At 40.7% G+C, this 19291-nt stretch overlaps 6 protein-coding genes across 6 annotated transcripts; 3 read left to right on the forward strand and 3 right to left on the reverse strand.

Moving 5' to 3' along the window:
* Positions 1–851: 851 nt before the first annotated feature.
* On the reverse strand, positions 852–2436 carry EAF02_007059 (uncharacterized protein). The gene is made up of 3 exons (XM_038903107.1): positions 2361–2436; positions 1874–2290; positions 852–1799 (listed from the first exon to the last, which is right to left on the reverse strand). Exons 1-3 carry the CDS (start codon positions 2412–2414, stop codon positions 1158–1160), a joined length of 1113 nt encoding a protein of 370 aa, XP_038757428.1. The 5' UTR covers positions 2415–2436; the 3' UTR covers positions 852–1157.
* Positions 2437–3315: 879 nt separating this feature from the next.
* EAF02_007060 (uncharacterized protein) lies at positions 3316–4175 on the forward strand (the record flags this gene model as incomplete). The annotated part of the gene is made up of 2 exons (XM_038903108.1): positions 3316–3490; positions 3550–4175. 2 exons carry the CDS (start codon positions 3316–3318, stop codon positions 4173–4175), a joined length of 801 nt encoding a protein of 266 aa, XP_038757429.1.
* A 2870-nt stretch (positions 4176–7045) lies between these two features.
* Positions 7046–9109, reverse strand: EAF02_007061 (uncharacterized protein; the record flags this gene model as incomplete). The annotated part of the gene is made up of 1 exon (XM_038903109.1): positions 7046–9109. One exon carries the CDS (start codon positions 9107–9109, stop codon positions 7046–7048), a length of 2064 nt encoding a protein of 687 aa, XP_038757430.1.
* Positions 9110–10700: 1591 nt separating this feature from the next.
* Positions 10701–11827, reverse strand: EAF02_007062 (uncharacterized protein; the record flags this gene model as incomplete). The annotated part of the gene is made up of 4 exons (XM_038903110.1): positions 10701–11476; positions 11542–11610; positions 11662–11683; positions 11762–11827. 4 exons carry the CDS (start codon positions 11825–11827, stop codon positions 10701–10703), a joined length of 933 nt encoding a protein of 310 aa, XP_038757431.1.
* Positions 11828–12421: 594 nt separating this feature from the next.
* EAF02_007063 (uncharacterized protein) lies at positions 12422–12729 on the forward strand (the record flags this gene model as incomplete). Its single annotated transcript, XM_038903111.1, has 2 exons — positions 12422–12436; positions 12523–12729. 2 exons carry the CDS (start codon positions 12422–12424, stop codon positions 12727–12729), a joined length of 222 nt encoding a protein of 73 aa, XP_038757432.1.
* A 1382-nt stretch (positions 12730–14111) lies between these two features.
* On the forward strand, positions 14112–14897 carry EAF02_007064 (uncharacterized protein; the record flags this gene model as incomplete). Its single annotated transcript, XM_038903112.1, has 1 exon — positions 14112–14897. One exon carries the CDS (start codon positions 14112–14114, stop codon positions 14895–14897), a length of 786 nt encoding a protein of 261 aa, XP_038757433.1.
* Positions 14898–19291: the final 4394 nt, after the last annotated feature.

A 19291-nucleotide genomic window follows, 5' to 3' on the forward strand; every position in this document is an offset into this window, starting at 1 on the left:
ATCTCTTCAAAACCAGTTAGACAAAGTCAATTCAACAAAATAACAATCCTATCAATTTCAATTACAACTCGATCCATTAGTCCACCTCTAAAAATGCCAAGATCTAGCTCCTCATCGGACGAAAGTCTCCCATCGCTCAAAAGTCTCCCATCGCTCACGAGCGACCATGGTAGTTATGACTCTCCAGATAGCTCAGGTACTGAAAAGAAAAAGAAGGCAGCAGAGAAGGAGGCAGCAAAGAAGGAGGCAAAAAGGACAAAGAGGGCAGCACTGAAATTCAAGACAAAAGTAGAAGAAAAAAAGGTAAAAGTAGAAGAAAAGAAGGCAAAAAGTAATTCTGATAATGGCGGCAGTGGAAGTGGAAGTGGTAGTGGTAGTAAAGCACCAGCCAAGAGATAAAGGTGCGACGGAAAGCATACTCACCTGAAATTGGTAGAAGTCGTTAAAACTTCTTAAATTGTACCGGCGTTTGGGGATTGCGGGAATCGTAGAAAGGGGTTCGGGAAAGGCCAAATTACTAGAATCGCTTGAATTTTTTCCTGGGTTTGACTCTCGGGTCGTTTAAATGCATGGTACGATGTAACGGAAGCTAGAGGACAATAGATAGGTTCGGCGAATTTGGTATTCAATGGTGTTATCTTTGGGAATCTTCAGCCAGGCATGTGCTACTTTGCTTGACTCTATATTTTGACTTTGCGTAACCGGACTTCAATACAAGTTTTCTCATCTGGGACAAGGTAGTATGTTAAAGGAGGTACTTTAGGTGCGGGTAAACCGAGGCACAATACAAACTTAGAGTCGAATTCTAAATGAAGTCATTCTACACTAGCGCGAGGTGCTCAATAGTTCAAACTGTAGTCAGGCAATTGGAAGTTTTCAGTTTAAGAATGCGAGTCGAATATTCAATGACTTTAAAACGTTGAATTGTTTTTGGGTTTTATGCTGCTTTGAAATGGGGTGGCCATCTGTCACTCTTGACTATGTTCAAACAATTAGAGACTCTCCAAGACAATTGGTACATTTAATAGCTTTGAGATTCTGAATTTGCTTTGGATGTCATACTTCTTTCAGACATTGGAAACCCGACTGGTGAGAACCCTGCGCTAGCTTCCTTAGCTTGCTGAGAAACATCAACTCAAGATCAGGGTTAGACCTTTTCAAATCCATGGCATCTTCAGCACCTCTCCATCGGTCATCCCAGGCTTTCCGAATAAAACTTCAGCAGTCGAGTTACCAGCTTCCAGTTTCATTACAATATTGAACAGCGTACTATTCCTTGTCTCCTTTGGGCGCTCTGGATCTTCCTGGCAACAAATCGCTTGCGGTGCATTGAAAGTATCCGAGAACAATCTTTCCCTCAAAATATTTTCGATTCTATCATCAATCTGCAGGCTATTCCTCATATCCTTGGTTAACTCACTGACCAGAAAATTGGCCCTCTCAAGTCTCACCGGACTTCCCTTGAGCCAAAATGGCTCGCTAACCAATTCATTCTTGATGAAATGATTTGTATGTGCGACAAATCCATCATCACATGGCTCCAAGAAACAATTTCCCACAGGTGAAAGCTCCATACTCAACGTTCTGTTGGGATCTGCTATAAGGATGTGTTGACTCGAAGCCACACCACCTAATTCCTCGATTGATGCTAGAGCATTTTCCACGCTATCACTTTCTAAGCAAATGCGGAGTGCAACGTGAATTGGGAGCTTATAAGTATGTGTTGGAAGAGCTCTAATGGCGTTAAGACATACGCCAACACCAGCGGAGTTGAAGCCAATTTTGCCTACTATTCCTGCCTATGTTCTGTTAGCCCTGTATCGTAGCAGGCACTAGGCCCAAAATCATTAGAAATAGAAGACAAAAGTCATACCTCAGTCACCATCCAAATCTTTTCTTTTCCCTTTCTTTCTATTTCCACCATCGCTAAGTTCTTTTGAACATTCTCAGTCCAGTCCCAGTTTTGTGCCAACACCATCTTCCCTTCTACATCCTTCCCCTGCATCTTCCAACCTAAACTCGTACAACCATCGGTAAATCTACCCAAAGCAATCTCACTCCTACAATTAAGTGCTACAATATCCAAGATATCAACACCTGCACCCTCGGCAATACCCACCATTTCATCATAGATATCTGGCGTTAGCTTTTGAATTGTAGTTTGAAATTCCTTGGCGATCTCATGGACTTCGGGCCATGTTAATGAGGAAGTAGACTGAAACATCGCATCATAAATCTTCATTTGATCTTTAATCTCAGCAGATAGAAGATTGCCATGTTCAAATCCTATCTAAATGATATGAGATGCTTATCAGGTGAAAGTGGGGGATGTTTGAGAGGTGCGAGTAGAGAGGATTTACCTCTTTTAAAGTTCCTTTGAGTACAAGCTTCTTGGGAGAATGAGAGGATGACATATTGATCTATGATAAATGTATATACAGAGAGTATTATTTGTCAAAGTGGTATTTTTATCATACCAAGGTTGAACGGTACCTAACGTTATCAATCTGAGAGAGGTAGACGGCTACCCCGCGGTGGGGCAAACTTACCGAAAAATTACCGACGTAGCCGAACCTCTTTTCAACGTTCTGTTCACATCATCGTCCTCCAGGTAGATGATACTTGATGCAAGAGTCTTCCCAGTATTGGGTCCAGATTGACTATTGAAGTCACATTGAGTATTAGCTTCAAAGTACCGACTATAGGTACAATGTTCCTATACAGCTTGGAAATTGTGCCGGTTTCCTAAACCCCTGATGATTTGTCAAACGAGTAGATTGGGGGAAAGTTCCCGAGATTTTGACTATGGCTTCATATCATGGACTCAAAGTTGCCCATTGAGAATAGATGTGTGAAAGTTACACGGTTCTCAAGGGGGATGGGGTAACGACTCTCTCATCACAGTCATGAGCAAGGTTCGTTAATTTACATGTACAGCATCAACGTTATCACATCCTTATTCATAAATCATCCCTCATTCATTTGTTGATTATCTTTCCAAGCCGTTCTATCAGTAATTCGATCATTGCGGTGATTTACACCATTTGCTACCATCCGGTCTTATCATTATTCACCTAAATGGTCCCGTTTGAGCCTGAAATTTATGTGTATTCACTCGAGCATGCAAAGTGAGAACATAGATCCAACTGTTCATATACAGACCATTGGAAACATATTTGACTAGCTTACTGCCCAAAATATAGCACACGCGTGACCCGAATTTCAGTTTTGCGAGGCTACTAATATCTTCTTCACGTTTGATTTTTTTCCCCCTTCAACGCAACAACAAACTCGCAATCGAGAAAGTCGACGAAGATGTCGAATTACAATTCGAGACAACCAGAAATGCTGAATAGACTGTATGAAGAAGGCAAATCGAACATGCTATATCGATATGCGTTCAAAGATGCCACAAACGACCAGGCGATTGCGCTTTTGCCCGAGCAAGAAAAGCTCCAGGCAATTGAGCGCGCTGTCTACAAGAAGCTCTGTAAGTACCATCATCAATCATTTTTCCCATTTATGAGACAAACCACTAACAATTCATAGTCGACGATGACCCCACGGATAAGAAAGGCGCTTCCGAAAACCCAAAGTCTACGGCTGATCCGAAGGAAAACGAGGCTTCCGAATCCAACGACGGTGGAAATACAAGGAAATCTGCCCCTCCTACTGTCGGAAAATCGAGCGATACCCAAGAGGCCAGATATCCAGTCGATTATAATACCACAAAGGCGGTTGCCGGCATCAGCGGTGGAGATCAAGCAGCAAAAACTCGTCCTCCTCCCGAAGAAAGCCAATTGACGGAAAGACAGAAGTGGGTTCAAGCGAGGCATGAAGCATACAAAGCCAAGTTTAATCCTATCGCCTGGAATAAAATGGAAGAGGCTTATAAAAAGAATCTTCCAATCATAACTGAACGTGACGCCATGTTGGACAAGCGTGACGAATTGCTGCCAATGAGACCTGGCGGTATGATCCAACAATTCTCGACATACGCTCCACCTATCTCTGAATGCGAATGTTACTGGTCCGCTGAGGATGGCGCACAGATCAAAAAGGTTGAGCAGAAATTGAATGTCAAAGTCATGTTTGTCTTTGAAAGATCTCATCTGTTTCGTCTATGGCCTGACCCAGCAGATTGGGATGCTTTTGAAAAGGATCCTGTAGAGTGAATGGCATTACTTGCCAGATGCGAGAAATTTATAGAATTCTGGATTTGGGTTCTCGTATCTACAGGTCGTGCAACACATCGAGTTCCCTTGACTACTTGCCTTGAATGGTTTTTGCTTGGGGAGGTTTCTCCTGAGTATAAGGAATATACTAGATTGGCTTCTGCTACAAAACTAATGACAGATGTTGAGGCTATGGAGGCATTCAAGGAGGATATAGGTACTTAATGGAAATCGTTGTCAGCTGCCGTCATGGTTCAAGATAAGAAATTGGGAGAAGAGCATACTGTATATATCAAAGCAAATATAGATCCAAAGACTGTCACTTAGTTGTTGAATCGAAAACCTTCTGAGAAACATGTACCTAGGTAGTGAAGCTCAAAGATTGTTTTTTCAAAACAACATCACCACAACATGACCAAGTTAAAATCAATAATCGTCACTCCCACCACACAAATAATCAAACCCTCTTTACAGTGTATACTGATCATCCACCCATCCACCCATTAGCCCATCAAAATCCAAATCCAAATCATCTCAGTGTTAATATTCGCGAAGTGTGTATATTCAGCCACACTCAACTATATCGTGAGTCTCCAGCTATGCTCGTAGCCAGTCATTCAAAATGACTACGCAGTTGACAAAATCCATTCTACAGATTCATAATGGACATTGTGAGTCCCAAAATACACGCTTGCAACAACTGACAGTCACTATCAGACATCAAAATCATCATTTTGAGTAATGAATGACTGCCTGAATAGACACGATCTGATTTTTCACAGTCAAATACTGATTGTGAGTCCAAAATATCAGAACTTGGCTACATTCTAATCATTTCTGACTCTCTATTCATTTTGAATGCCCAATTCAACTATCATATCCTCAATTTTGTATGATTCTGCTTGAAACATGTCATAAGAACCATGATATGACTGAAAATACCTCGAATTCTCACATTTTGACTCCCAAAATTGAGTGCAGAACAATCATTTCCAAGCTCTTAGCTTGGAGAAAATGTGCTCTTATACCACTGCACCCTCCCTCCCCTTTGCTTTTTTCCCTCTTCTCTATCCAACTTGAGAAACTCTACACACAGATTATCCAAAAACTCTACAATGTCTTCTTCATCACAGCAAAATAGCGCTCCCCAACCAGCTCCAGCTCCAGCTCCAAACAATAACGTCGCTGAAAGTGAGCTACCCTGGAGTTGGAAGTGTGCAAATTTACGAACCGTATGGTCAGATCCAGACATCGTTCCACAAACAGTACGTATCCACCGAATAGGTAAACCTTCTACAATGACTGATGTATCTTTTTCATCCAGAGCTGGTTGGCACCTTGTGACAAATTGAACGAAGGTGGTGTAGATGTATGCGAAGGGTGTTTGACTTACATAAGACTTGTAGAGTATGATGTTGTTCGTCAATATGCCCCTCCACCTCCACCTGCTCATACACAACCACGTAATCGCCGCCGTGGCCCTCGCTCTGGTCGCTAGTTAACAACTAATCCCACCACAACCAGCTTATCTCTCCCGCCTTCTCTTACCCCTCTTTACAACTCTTTCACACCTCGTTTACCCCCAACAACACTTCGCATTTGCCTGGCTTTAGACGGCGGTCTCAACACGCGTCCACTCATTACAACTGCCCAATTTCCTTATGCCTTAATACTCCTCACGACTTACCTCCCCAGCTCCCCAGCTCCCCAGCTCCCCAGCTCCCCAGCTCCCCAGCTCCCCAGCTCCCCAGCACAACCACCTCGATCGATTTCAGTCCAATCAGTCCTTTCCTACAAGGAAAACTCAATATCCTACCCACTGAATTTCCTCCTGCCTGTGGATCGAAGCTCCGAGTCAAGTCGTCATTACGCTTGTTATTTCTCATGATTAGATCTTCCATTACTGTCCATGGTTCGGTTCAAGCATCAACAAACGCAACTTGAACTCTGAGTTGGTTTTTGATTCTTCCTGTAACGAGTTAGAATAGACCAAATCATAGACAGACAGATACAAAAAATAAACAACCATCTAATCATCAACCTATTGTCTTTGCCTCCGTGAAAATGTGATTCTTTCATTCGCGCTTTCTGTTTGTTGTCTACCAGGCATCCACTGCAATGGCCGAACACCCCTCCACCCCCAACTAGTTAATTCTCTACCGTCGTCAATCTAGTAAGAAAGGAAATCAGCATATATACGCAGCACCTGGTTATCCCAATCCAGTTGTCTGTCCCTCTTTCTTCACTCTCTATCCCTACCCTTTCCAACACTATTCTACGCACCCCATCTATCGCTTCCGTTATCCGAACCAACACCAACCCCAATACATTTCATCAAACTTTCCGTCATTTTTTGCTGTTTCTCTCATTATCCTCTTCCTCCTTACCTGTCCCACTCTCCCCTCTCAATCTGCCTCTCAATTTCCCTTCGAATCTTCCTCACTCCCACCTTCCTCTCACCCCCTTACTTTTCCTCCCACCTTATTCTCACCTCTCCTTTCTATCCTGCTCAACTGTCAAGCCTGTCGCCGTTCAGTTTCTCCCCATTCAACCACATCACAAAAAGGCTTCCCCATCTAGAAAAAAGACAAGACCAAACGTGCATAATTCTCCCAAAATCTTACACTCAAATCATTTCATTTTATCTATCTCAGAATTTTAATCTTCCCTTCCATTCCATTTCATTCCATGTTTCCACATAAAATAACCATCCCTCCATTCTTCTATCCCTCCATATATACATCCAAATCAACCACTTATCGCTTCTTCAATGATTATATATCCACGCGCCACACCTACTAATTCATACAGCCCTATTTTCCCACCTCGTTTCGAATCTATCCAACCGGCTCATCGCTTGCCTTGTCCAACTATTCAGTTACCCTTTTACCTCCATTTGACACCACATCTTCCTTCCCAGATGATCTCATCTTCACATCCACATATCCATTTTCTACAGTCTTTCCATTCACCTCCACTCCAGTAGGTGTAAGGAAATCTTCACCCTCATCCACAAACGCATTCAACCTTCTCTCCCTACAATTCTCTCCCTCCTCACCAGCCTCTCCCTCCTCACCAGCCTCTCCCTCCTCACCAGCCTCTCCCTCCTCACCAGCCTCTCCTTCCCCATCAATCTCTCCCGCCTCCCTCCTACATCTCTCACACATACACCAACCACCCAAACTCCCCTCTGCCCACTCTCTCCTCTCTTGAACAGGTAATTCAATATCACAATAATGATTCCAAATCTCCTCTCCCTTCTTCACACCACCTTTTCCATTAATTCTCTTTTCCCTACACCACAATTTCATTCTTCCTCCCCATTCCCATTGTACATTCGGATCACAATCATGATTTGCCAAACACCAAAGAGGATGAACAGCCGCTACTTCCGGCATCCCCGTTGTCGTATTAACTCTCGCCGATGCTGTACCCCTAAATTTACTATACAAAGTATTCAAAATCCAAAGATCATAATTTGCAATCTCGGCAAAAATATCAATATCCATTTTTTCAAGGATATGAAGAGGAGTTGCGATATTTGACGAGAAAGAAAATGGAAGAGTCCAAACAGGAGGTGGTTCTGATTTAGGAGAAATGGGAACCGCATTACTAGCTGAATCGAGAAAATCTCCCCAAATAAATTTAACTTCTTTCAAATCGAGAGGATGAACTTCTTGAGTTGCCGACATGGCTAATGCGCGAGCCAAAAGGAGAAGATACAGGGCATTTGGTGATTCTTTTGGATCTGGATCTTTGGAGATGGTATCGACATCTTTTTCGCAAATGGCTGGATGATATGTTTCCAAGGCGAGATTGAGACAGGTTTCATTACAAAACATAATATCATAACAATCAGGACATCCTACTACTGTACTATTTTTACCCAAAGGAGGTAATACAGTACTGCAGGCATCGCAAAGAGCATCTTTCAGACGATTGTTAACCGTTAAAACGGAAGTTTCTTCGAGAACGGTTTCGCCGGGTTGTATATCATCAGTTGCGAATAATCCCAATTGCTTGTTTGTTGGTATATGACCATCTTCCTCCTGAACAATCGCAGCTTCCACCAGTGTAGGTAATTCAACAGCTCTGACCTCCACCTTTGAAGAAATAGCTTGTAATTCCCGATTCAAAAAGTCGAGAGATTCCTCCGAAAAACGATTGGGTTCGTGGTCATTCCAAGGATATATTTCGCGTCGTACTAAGCCTTGATCTGGTAATTCGGAAAAATCCACCTCGTCGGTTTTTAACCTCCTCTTCGCCATGTTGAAAATATAATCCTTCACTTGACTCAATTCCTCATCATCAGGAGCAACTTTCAATCCTCTGCTACAAAAATCATAAGCACTCTTTAAGCATCCGCATAACAGAAGACTTAATGAGAGATTTTGATAACATCGTAATGCAGCCTTGTCTGCGATGCGCATATATACTTCTTCGTCCACCTCATCCAGACTCAACCTCTGAATTCCACTTCTCTCGATAGTCTCTGAAACATTTCCAGTATCTGCCAATCCAGGAACATGTCTCTTGAGAAGATTTTCCGAAAAGCCTTCTGCGAGTCGAGATTTGAATGCTTCGAGCGCTTGTTCATGATATTCGAAACTTTCATCCTTCAATTCGTCGCATAACAATAGAGCCTTATAACTATCTCCCGATGCCAAATCTGGATATCCCAAATCGCTATAGATGCTCGCTCGTTCGAGGTAAGTTAATAAATCGTAAGGGTTCTCCTCCAATCGTTCTGTCAACTCATGTCGTCTCCCCACAAAGATGGAGGTATCATCCTCCAAGTCGCTGTCTCCATCCATGGTGCAATGGAATTGGGCATGATCCTTAGAATAAAAGAAGTACGAGAGTGGTTTATCCAAGTTAAAAGGTTGCACGAGTCGTCTTTTTTTGGGACTATATTGTGGTGCGGAAGAAGTCATGGTGGGGGTATTGGGTTTGGAGGAGATTTGGTTTTTGTCAAGGATTTCACACGCCCAGTCATCCATCCGCCCTGTAGGACCCCTACTCTCGCTTTCTACCTTAGCCCTGCCGCCCCTCCCAAACCAGAACAATTACGGAAACAAGGGAAACTTGCACATTCAAAGCCGGAGGATATGCTCCGGTGAGTTTCTTATCGAATTGAATCTTTACAATTTAATTTTCTTATTTTCCTAGGTACATGGGCAAATCACAAGTCAAGCCCCGATATATGTAGCAGTATGTAGGGTCTGAGACAATACCCCTCTATACATCATATACATGCAAAGATTTCTATGACCCATCGGAGTCAAGCGAAGAAAGCTTCTAGCTAAGTAGAGTATTAATCTTTCCTTTATTCCTCAGCCGTTTACCAGTAATCAATAAATATCAATCAATAAACTAAAAAATGCAATCCTAGATGTCCAGAAAATAACTACACCTAGGTATTGTTCAACTCATACTGGTACATCCCACCGCATCCCACCGCACTCCAGATCATCCATATCATCCTTTCCCTCATGTGGGTAAACCCCCAAGCCTCCAGCCCCAAGATCCAAGCCCCTCTTCCTCGCCGCGCTTGATTTCTCGTATGTATGTAGGGTCTCCACACGAAATACCTACCTAGTACACTCCGAAATCCCCCTCCCCTTTAAAATCTACTCAATAATATACCAATACACCTCTACCGAGCGAAGCGAAAACGGCCTCCACGGCAGTGGCCCAGCGGAGCGTCATTCTCTCTTCTCATTCTCATTCTCCCATCCATCTATCCTCTAACCATGGGGGCAAGCCCCCAAACCCCCGTCCTCGCTGCGCTCGATTAGAATTCATAAAGTACAATACAATATCCAATATCCACTAGTCATCCAATATCCAATTAATAATCCCGAACCGAGGATTTATAAGCCTATATGTACCGTATGTACCTATGTATCTAGTATGTATCTAGCAGCCTAGGTACCAACTCCCCATGTACCAACTCCCCATGTACTCCGTATGTATGTATGTATGTAGGGTCTTTCACAAGGCGGAAAAAGCAAGGCATGACAAGACAAGACAAGACAGGGTCCCTTTCACCCTTTGACCCATCCCTCCTTGTCCACTTCCCCCCTTCCCCCTATCACCTCCACATCCCTCCAGCTACCTAGTACCCAAAGCCACCACCAAGCAAGCCACCTCCTATCACACCAAAGTTAAAATCATTCGATAATCATTCAAATCCAGCAGTCACAAGGAGAAAAAAAGTCTGTCGATCAATATCACCCATACAGAAACTTGGTCGCCATCGCTCGGTAATGATTCTATTTCCATCGTTTAAGAGAGGGGAGAGGGGGCTAGAATTGACCACAAAGTCACACGTGTTTCCCTGACTAGTCATTTTATCCGAACACCGAACTGCTTCTCTTCCAATCATTCAACTATCCATCTGCCTTATTTCATGGGTTTGATTGATCTTCTATTCTACTCCGTAAGGGACTGATCATACCGTTACTTTCATGTTGTAATATTGCATATCATTTACCCCTCCATCACTCCACAATTGTCCCTATCTCAACCCCTCAAATCACTCAGTCTATCAACATAGTACGCAGGTACTACAGGAGCATTTTCAGCCTCCCAATCTTCTTTCTTAGATACTCCCGTTAAGACGGCCAATGTACCACCAAGTTTCCCTTCAATACCAAACTTAATATCTGTATTTAATCGATCTCCAACCATACATGTCTTCTTACGATCGAATTGAAATTTTCCCTCAATAGAATCCATCATTGCTTGATTTGGTTTACCTAAAGCCGTTGGCTCTTTTCCTATCATATTGATTAATGGAATTGAAATAGATCCAGCTCCAGGGAAGAATGTATGGTTTGATGGTAAAGTATTATCAGTGTTTGTAGCCAAAAATACTGCACCTCGACGAAGATAATGGTAAGCATGACATAACTTAAGATAATTGATGTGAAAATCTAAGCCAGCCAGCACTACACCAACATCATCATCGAGTAATGAACCATCTGCGATTCCTTTATAATCTTCTGGTGTAATATCGCGACGATAAGCTGGATCCGTTCCTCCAATAAATTCTACTCCTTCTGTTTTCAATTCTGTTTCGATACCACTTTCCCCTAAAACAAAGACTTTATTCTTGGGTGCTGGAAGCTTGAGAATTCGAGAGATATAAATTGCGGAAGAGTAGGCTGAACCAAAGATTTCATCAACATTGCTTGGTACGCCGAGAGCTGTAAGTTTCTTTTGATATTCGGTTCTCGATTTTGTGGAATTATTTGTTACAAAGACAACCTTTTGCCTAGAGTAATACATGATTAGCTCTTGTTCATGAGGAAAATACAGTGTATTCCGAGGGGCACGATTAGATGGAATTTGAGGAGCGTACCTTTTGATCTCAACAATTCCAAGGTCTCGACTGTCCCTGGAAAGATATGATCTCCAGACCAAAGAACACCTTTTGCATGTTAGTATATCTTTCTTTCCCAAAACCGATTCTCGTATATACCATCACAATCAAATAAGAAGACCTGAAGAGCGTAGAAAGTCAGCTTAATCCACCCTACAAATTCAAGCTTCAAAGCTTTTGTAGGACTGACTCAACGCACATCGAATTGATCAATAAAATCATCTATGGCAGATTGATCGCCAGTAAGATATTTTGGTGAAGCCATAACTCAGATAGGTAAAAAGGGGTATCGTGTACAAGACAAACTCAAGACGCCCAAATCAATATCGGATTCAATAATAATTCCCTGACTCGAAAAGACCAAAGTACAGAAACAATCGGAGCTTGAGCGGAGGTATCGATCGGACCTGATCCGAAGATGCAATTACCCCACCAAGATCACGTGAATTCTTCCGAGCTGCTATCAAGTGGTGATACCTGATAGGTCAGGTATGACGAAACGCCAAGATAGCGGTAGTGGAAATTGATTTTGGATAGCTTCGTAAGGCGAACGGATCATAGCGGGAATACAAGGAATGATGGTAAGGAAGTATCCGATGAAATGGTACAATAAGAGAGAGAGAAAATGCTTCGTATGGTTCAATCGGAATTCATGGTGTGACGATAAACTTTCCATATACCTTGATTTCCTGCAATGATTCAGGGAAAGAGAAATATATATTGAAGATCTTCCCCTTTTTACGCGGGATTTCCGGATGGCTATGTTTTTGTGTTCCTCTGTACTCTGTATGACTGACCAGTGACCACCAGAACCGCAGACAAGTTCACCCCACCAAGGAAGGAATTTTGATAATGGATGATGGATCATGGAGGGGTAGACCCGCGTGAGAGAACTCTTCTACGATTAGCAATCGGAGGACTCTAGAAGTTCTAGAACAAAGATAGTTATCAATTACTCAGGTCGAGCGGTATCCATTCCGGTGGAGTGAAGCTGGTGGATTGAGATTTGAAGCCGAGAAGCACTACCGCTTGACCGGAGATGTGAACCTACTCGAGACAGGATCAGCTAAGAGATTACGAAGCGGAACTCCTCGAGAAATAATCTGTTTCAATCTCGCGGACTCAAGAGTCAAGATCCCTAATGCATGGATTGGAGTGAAGGAATAGACTTCAAGAGAGTGGCTCGCGAGTGGACCTGAGACGAGATGTACAGCACCCTTTACAACCAAATATCTGTGAAACATTGACCTACGAATCTGTATCGTCTGACACCCGCAGCTTCACGGTACAAAATACTCTATTGAGAAGGAATATTTCTATATTCAGAGCCATGCAGGTTAAAGGGATATATGTGTATCACAAATGGCAAGGCGGTTGAATTTCCTTTGGGGAATTCTCATGTTACTAAAGTGTATCTCCTCCCGTATGTTTTGGATGCCTTCTTTTGCCTTGGATGGATATGGATAGGAGTGCATAGATAGGAGTGCGTAGGTATATTGTACATGTTTGTGTGAGCTTGGCTGAGGATATTGGGTGAGTAGGTATGTATGTAGTATGTATGTAGGTAGGTAGGTAGGTAGGTATAATAGATCAGAATTCCCTTGGGAATATTATTTTTGGACCCCAATTCTTCTCAATCACTCACTTCAAACACACATGAAGATCAAGTTTTGATCTCGATTCATTCATCAATCAATACTCAAGTACTTCCTCTCCTACTGTTTACATCTTCACTCCTTTCCATTTCCATCTTCACTCCCGCTTACCAATCAATTATATAAGCAAACTTTCTTATCTATCAAATCGAAACATCGTCATTAATCTCCGATAAAAGTTGGGAAGATCACATCACTCACTCATCATCTTCGATTTTACTCGTAGTCTTCACTTGAAAGAATCTTCCAACTTTTTTATATCAATTATATCCTCAGATATATATATTTATGATATTTACCTATATATTTATACATATACAGATAAATATAAAAACCAATTGCTCAATCTTCCATACCACGCAGGCAAAAGAAGGAAAAAAGGTACGATGATGATGATAAAATCCGTTCTCAGATAATTTATATATTTTGATAACAAAACCTTTGTTTCTATATATCCCTACTATATTCATATCTATCATCCATATCTATCTATATATTCCCCCCCACCATCATCACCTTCCTTCCATTCTCGTCATCATCATAAAAAATTCATTATTTGCAAGCAATTGATCTAATCAATCCACCGCTTTCAGATAGAAGAAGAAGGAAGAAAAATATCCACTTATCGCAACCAACCCATCAAAACCCAAACCCCCCACCATCAAAAACTCACTCTCTCCTCCGTTCGCATCAATCTCCCACAAATTTCCAACCTTTCAATTTCCATTTCCATAATTTGGTTTCTTTTCAATCAAAAGTCTCCGCGAAACCTTCTCAATCATACCAATATCCACCACCAATTCACCAATCCTCTCACCAATCCTCTCACCAATCCTCCCACCTTTACTCTCACCCACCCACACACACCCACACATAATCTAAAACATCGCAAAAATGGTTGGCTCACAACCAAATCTCTTCGCATTCCCAACCGTCGACATCCTGGCCACCACTCTCCGTCAATACATTGTGCAAGCCCAAACCGCCGGACTCACCCGCCACGACGCCTTCAAAATCGCCGTATCAGGCGGCTCCCTCCCCAAAACCCTCGCTGCCGCTCTCCTCGCCCCATCCAGCGGTCCCGACGACATCATCCACTTCTCCAAATGGGAAATTTTTTTCGCAGACGAGAGAGCCGTGCCCCTTACCCACGAAGACTCCAACTATGCGCTCCTCAAAAGCGAACTCCTCGATAAAATTCCCGCCGAAATGGGTAAACCCACCGTGCACCCAATCGATACGGCGCATCTAGACGATGTCCAGGAATTGGCAGATCAGTATGAACAACTCCTCGTGCGCAGTTTCGCATCTCGCGATTCGGTCAAATTGCCCATTTTCGATTTGTTACTCTTGGGTTGTGGTCCCGATGGTCATACGTGTAGTTTGTTTCCTGGACATGCTCTTTTGAGGGAAACGGATGCTTGGGTTGCGCCGATTGAAGATAGTCCGAAACCACCACCAAAGAGAATTACACTTACATTGCCGGTAGTGACACATGGAGTTAAGATTGCTTTTGTAGCGACCGGAGGTGGAAAGAAGGAGATTATGAAGGAGATTTTCGAAAAAGGAAATGGATTACCTTGTGCACTGGTTAATGAAGGAGCTAGAGAGAGGTGTAGTTGGTTTGTGGATAATGCGGCGGTAGAAGGAGTTAGTTTCCCTAGGAAAGGAAGTCTTTAGATTTGTTCTGAATTGAAGGGGAAAAATCTCAAGTTCTAGATACATTTCAAATATCAAAATAAATTTTACAGTAAATGAATGTGTGCATGATGGATTAGTTGGATAGATGGATAGATGGCTGGCTTGTGTCTTTGGATTCGAATTGGGAGTTTGAGAAGTATCTTGAGAGATTTGGATGGATGGATGGATGGATGGTGTTCTGAAAGAAAGAACAAGGATTTCCTGCTTCTTTGCTTGCTTCTTTGCTTGCTTGCTTTCTGTCCTCACACGATTAGAGAATAAAAATCTCATGTCTGGGCATATAGATCCTGAATAGACATTTATCGAATTTTTGACATTTCTATTCTTGTGTCTTGTGTGATTGTGTGGTTGTGTGTTGTGCGGTTGTGTAGTTGTGTTTTTGTTATATTGAGTTGGGGAGTGTGAGAGTTGGAGAGTGGGAGAGTGGGAGAAAGATTTCGGGCTTCGGATGGGTATGCCTTTGGCGGGGTTATGAAGAGTGTGAGGGGTGTGAGATGCGGAGGTGAGATGTGGAGGGTAAGGGAGAGGATAGGTGAGGAGAAGTGTGCGAGGGTGCGGAGATGCAGACAGGGTGAATGAGTGAGTAGGCAGGGAGGTAAGGTGAATGGGTGAGTAGGAGGCAGAGGGAAGAGAGTGATGGGTAAGGGGGGCGAGGTGAGGTGAGTAGGCAGGGAGGTGAGTAGGAGTAGGAGGAGTAGGAGGAGTAGGAGGAGTAGGAGGAGTAGGAGGAGTAGGAGGAGTAGGAGGAGTAGGAGGAGTAGGAGGAGTAGGAGGAGTAGGAGGATTTGTATTTATTGTTTTATATAAAAAATAATATAATAATATATCTTTTTATATATATATATAGTTCTATATTCATATGATATACTAGGAGCGAATCACAGGATCACATGATCAAATCACATGATCGTCGCTTAAGAGAGCTCTTAGCCCAGAACGGCCTGAAAATCAATTCTTTATTAGCTCTTTATTAGTTCTTTCAATCTATTCGTAATAAGATCGACATAGTACTAGCGAAATCGAATAAGGAATAAGAAAGAAAAGCTTTATTTGATGGAATGGCCGGATTAGGAAGAGATCTACGAGAGATAAACGAAAGTAGAAAGCTAGATTAGTAGGAAAAAGCATAAAATAAGGCCTTTCCCCCTCGAATATAGAATAAGGAAAATAATAATATCATATACTGTTTCATGAAAGTCACGTGTTTCATAGCTATTTAGTTGTTAATACGAGCCAGCTTCCCATAATAGACTAATATTAGTCTATTCCCTCTTATATACTATATACTCATATACTAGCTCATGACCTACGATAATTATATTTAATAAACTATATATTAATCTAATTATCGTAGATCATGAGCTAGTATATGAGTATGTCACGGAATTCACCGTATAGTGTAACCCTACGGTATTAATCCTAGTACTCCTCCGGAGTACTCATTCCCATGATTACTAAAAACTATTTCACCCAGTTCATTTGTATACCCTATATACCTAATTAGGCGACTCCATCGCCTGATCAGGGTATATAAAGCAGGTATGATCCTTATGATCACACCTCAAGTCAATCTAGTTTATTATCACTCTATATATGTGTGAACAAGGGAATTCACTTCAAAAGAATGACTTCAATACAATGGCTACTGTATCAAAGGTATTTAGGCGAATGCGAAGGAGACTAGCTCTTTCAGTAGTGCCTATATAAGGCCTATTATTTCCCCTCATTAGCTAGCTCTTTAGATTAAATACAAATAGACATTTAGGGGCCTACTGATAATAGAAACCACATCTTCCATATTTCTCTCGAATTAATACTAATTAGTAATATTACAAATTATTTAACTTATTTATTCGAAATACCTTCTTACTTTTACTTCTTTTATTTCCCATTATCAGTATCATGATATCTCGGGCAAGTGTTAGTACTAGCTTTAAGCAAGTTGGCAAAAAATCTGATACTGATAAGAAATCTATTCTATTTGATTAATTTATCGGTATAGGAGGATTTATTGATACGATAATTGATGATATCAATCCTCTACAACAAAAATTCAAGATTTCTTTTTACGAAGATATGATTAGTGTTTCTCTTTATCCTCCTACTCTTTTCAATTTCTATATTCCTAATAAAGTAGTAGCTAAAAAAAGAAAAACTCAGGAAACTGCTAAGGATTTGAAGTTCAAAGAAGAATCTTAGGACTATTCCTTTTCAAAAAATCTCAATAAAGCTAGGTAGTTTTACAAAAGATATATATTCAAAATGGGGATAAAACATCAAATCAATAAATACTTTCTTTTTCGAATAGCTATATACTCGAATACAGAAATTACTAATATATTTCTTTAGAATATAGTTATATTCGATTTTGAATTCATTCGATGAGCTCTATTCAGGAATATTGATAAATTGATATTATATAACTTTTATAAGGTCTTGCAATGTTATAGAGTTTATATCAATATAAATACAAATCTCGATAATACTTTAATAAAGCATTTCTCTATAAAGAGTATTACAATTGGATTGTGGAACAGCTTCTGGAATATTAGATTAATAAGGTACAACCATTTATATCTACAAAATAGGCCTATCTTTCTATTAAACTCGATCCAAAACTACAAATCAAACCCCCTGCCAATCCTCCTACCGAACCTCTAAATGATAACCCAACTAATCACCTAACTTTACCAAATACCAGCAAAACTGTTCCACCTGCTCCTCTCGAGGCACATAGACCCCCTTCATTTATAGCTCTAAGGATATACAAAATACTCCTACAGGATCACCTGATGATAATAATGATCCAGATAATAATAATAATTAGAACAACAATCAAGATAATAATAATAATAAAAGCAGCGGTAATGGTGATAGAGGGGTGGTAAAGGTAATAGGGATAGGGATCATAATATTGATCCTGAGGTAACTTTATCAAATTCCAGCAAAATTACATCACTTCTTTCAGGAACAGCGATTACATGTACAACAAATCCAGAAGAACCTCTTTTGGATTTATCCAAAAACAACCAGATACCTATAACCAACATCTTTTTTGCGAGTAGTTATATCTCAGATTCGAGTTCATATACAAGATTACTACCCCGAATGTTTTACTGCTAATTTTAAGAATCCTATTATATATAAGAAATCCAGAAAGAAAGAGATTGATGGATTGACAATAAGAATATATTTGAGATTGTATCACTTTCGGATATTCCTTTTGATACACATATTTTTAAATCGCGATTTGTCAATAAGATTAAGAACAAAGAAAACAGGATTAAAGGAAGGGATTGATTTTGCTGATAAGAGGTCAAGGACTTTAACCAGCAGATAAAGGATTTTTATGATTTTACAAATTTCTTTTCAGCCATTGTATTTGAAGCCATAAAAGAGAGTTCCGAGTATATGAACAAGGGAATTCACTTCAAAAGAATAACTTCAATATAATGACTACTATATCAAAAGTATTTAAGCAAATACGAAAAAGACTAGCTTTTTTAGTAGTGTTTATATAAGGCCTACTATTTCCCTTTATTAGCTAGCTCTTTAGATTAAATACAAATAGACATTTAGGGGCCTACTGATAGTGGGAACCACGTCTTCCGTATCTCTCTCGAATCAACAATATACCTATCTCCTGATCAAAGTGACCATTAGACATAGCTATTACCTCCGTGATAGTTATGAGCCCGGTTGGCACTCATACTGCGCCCTCATTATTTATATAAGTCAATCTAGTTTATTATCACTCTATATACCTATCTCCTGATCAAGTAACCATTAGACATAGCTATTACCTCCGTGATAGAGTATTTAGTATAAATAAAATATAAGAGGGGAATAGACTAGTATTAGTCTATTATTGTGACGATCCTATCATATTAGTGGATCGGCTAGATCCTCACGTAATCCATAATCCTATATATTACCACTTCCTTTTAAAGAGCTCTTCTAGTTCTTCATCTTAGTATTCTAAATGATGCAATTATCACATTATATTAAGGTTATATAAATTTTTAAACTCTTAATTGCTCCTATAAAGCTTTCTATTGCTAGCCTGTTTGTCGAATGTCTATTGCTTTTTATACTTGCTTTTTCGATATAATTATTCATATAACCTCTGATCAAGACCTTTCCCTAGCTTTGCTTTTGCGGATTTCATTATTGATAAGCTGATATTTCACTATTATATATTTAGAGTTTCCTTACTCTATTGATAATGAATCCGAAGATTCTGAATCTAGTATACAAATTGTAGAAACTAATCAATTCAAAGTATCAATATATTTGTATAATCGATATTACAATAAATGTTGGTTCGAGAGAGATACGAAAGACGTGGTTATTACGGGAGCTGCCTCTAGGGT

The sequence above is a fragment of the Botrytis sinoallii genome, assembly GCF_014898435.1.
Source record: "Botrytis sinoallii strain Bc 23 chromosome Unknown BSIN_011, whole genome shotgun sequence".
NCBI classification, from domain to species: domain Eukaryota; kingdom Fungi; phylum Ascomycota; class Leotiomycetes; order Helotiales; family Sclerotiniaceae; genus Botrytis; species Botrytis sinoallii.

Coding starts and splice junctions, on each gene's coding strand:
- EAF02_007059 (XM_038903107.1), bottom strand. CDS start 2,414: ATGTCATCCTCTCATTCTCCCAAGAAGCTTGTACTCAAAGGAACTTTA. Junction 2,291..2,360: donor TCAAAGGAACTTTAAAAGAG/GTAAATCCTCTC, acceptor CATATCATTTAG/ATAGGATTTGAACATGGCAA. Junction 1,800..1,873: donor AGATTTGGATGGTGACTGAG/GTATGACTTTTG, acceptor AACAGAACATAG/GCAGGAATAGTAGGCAAAAT.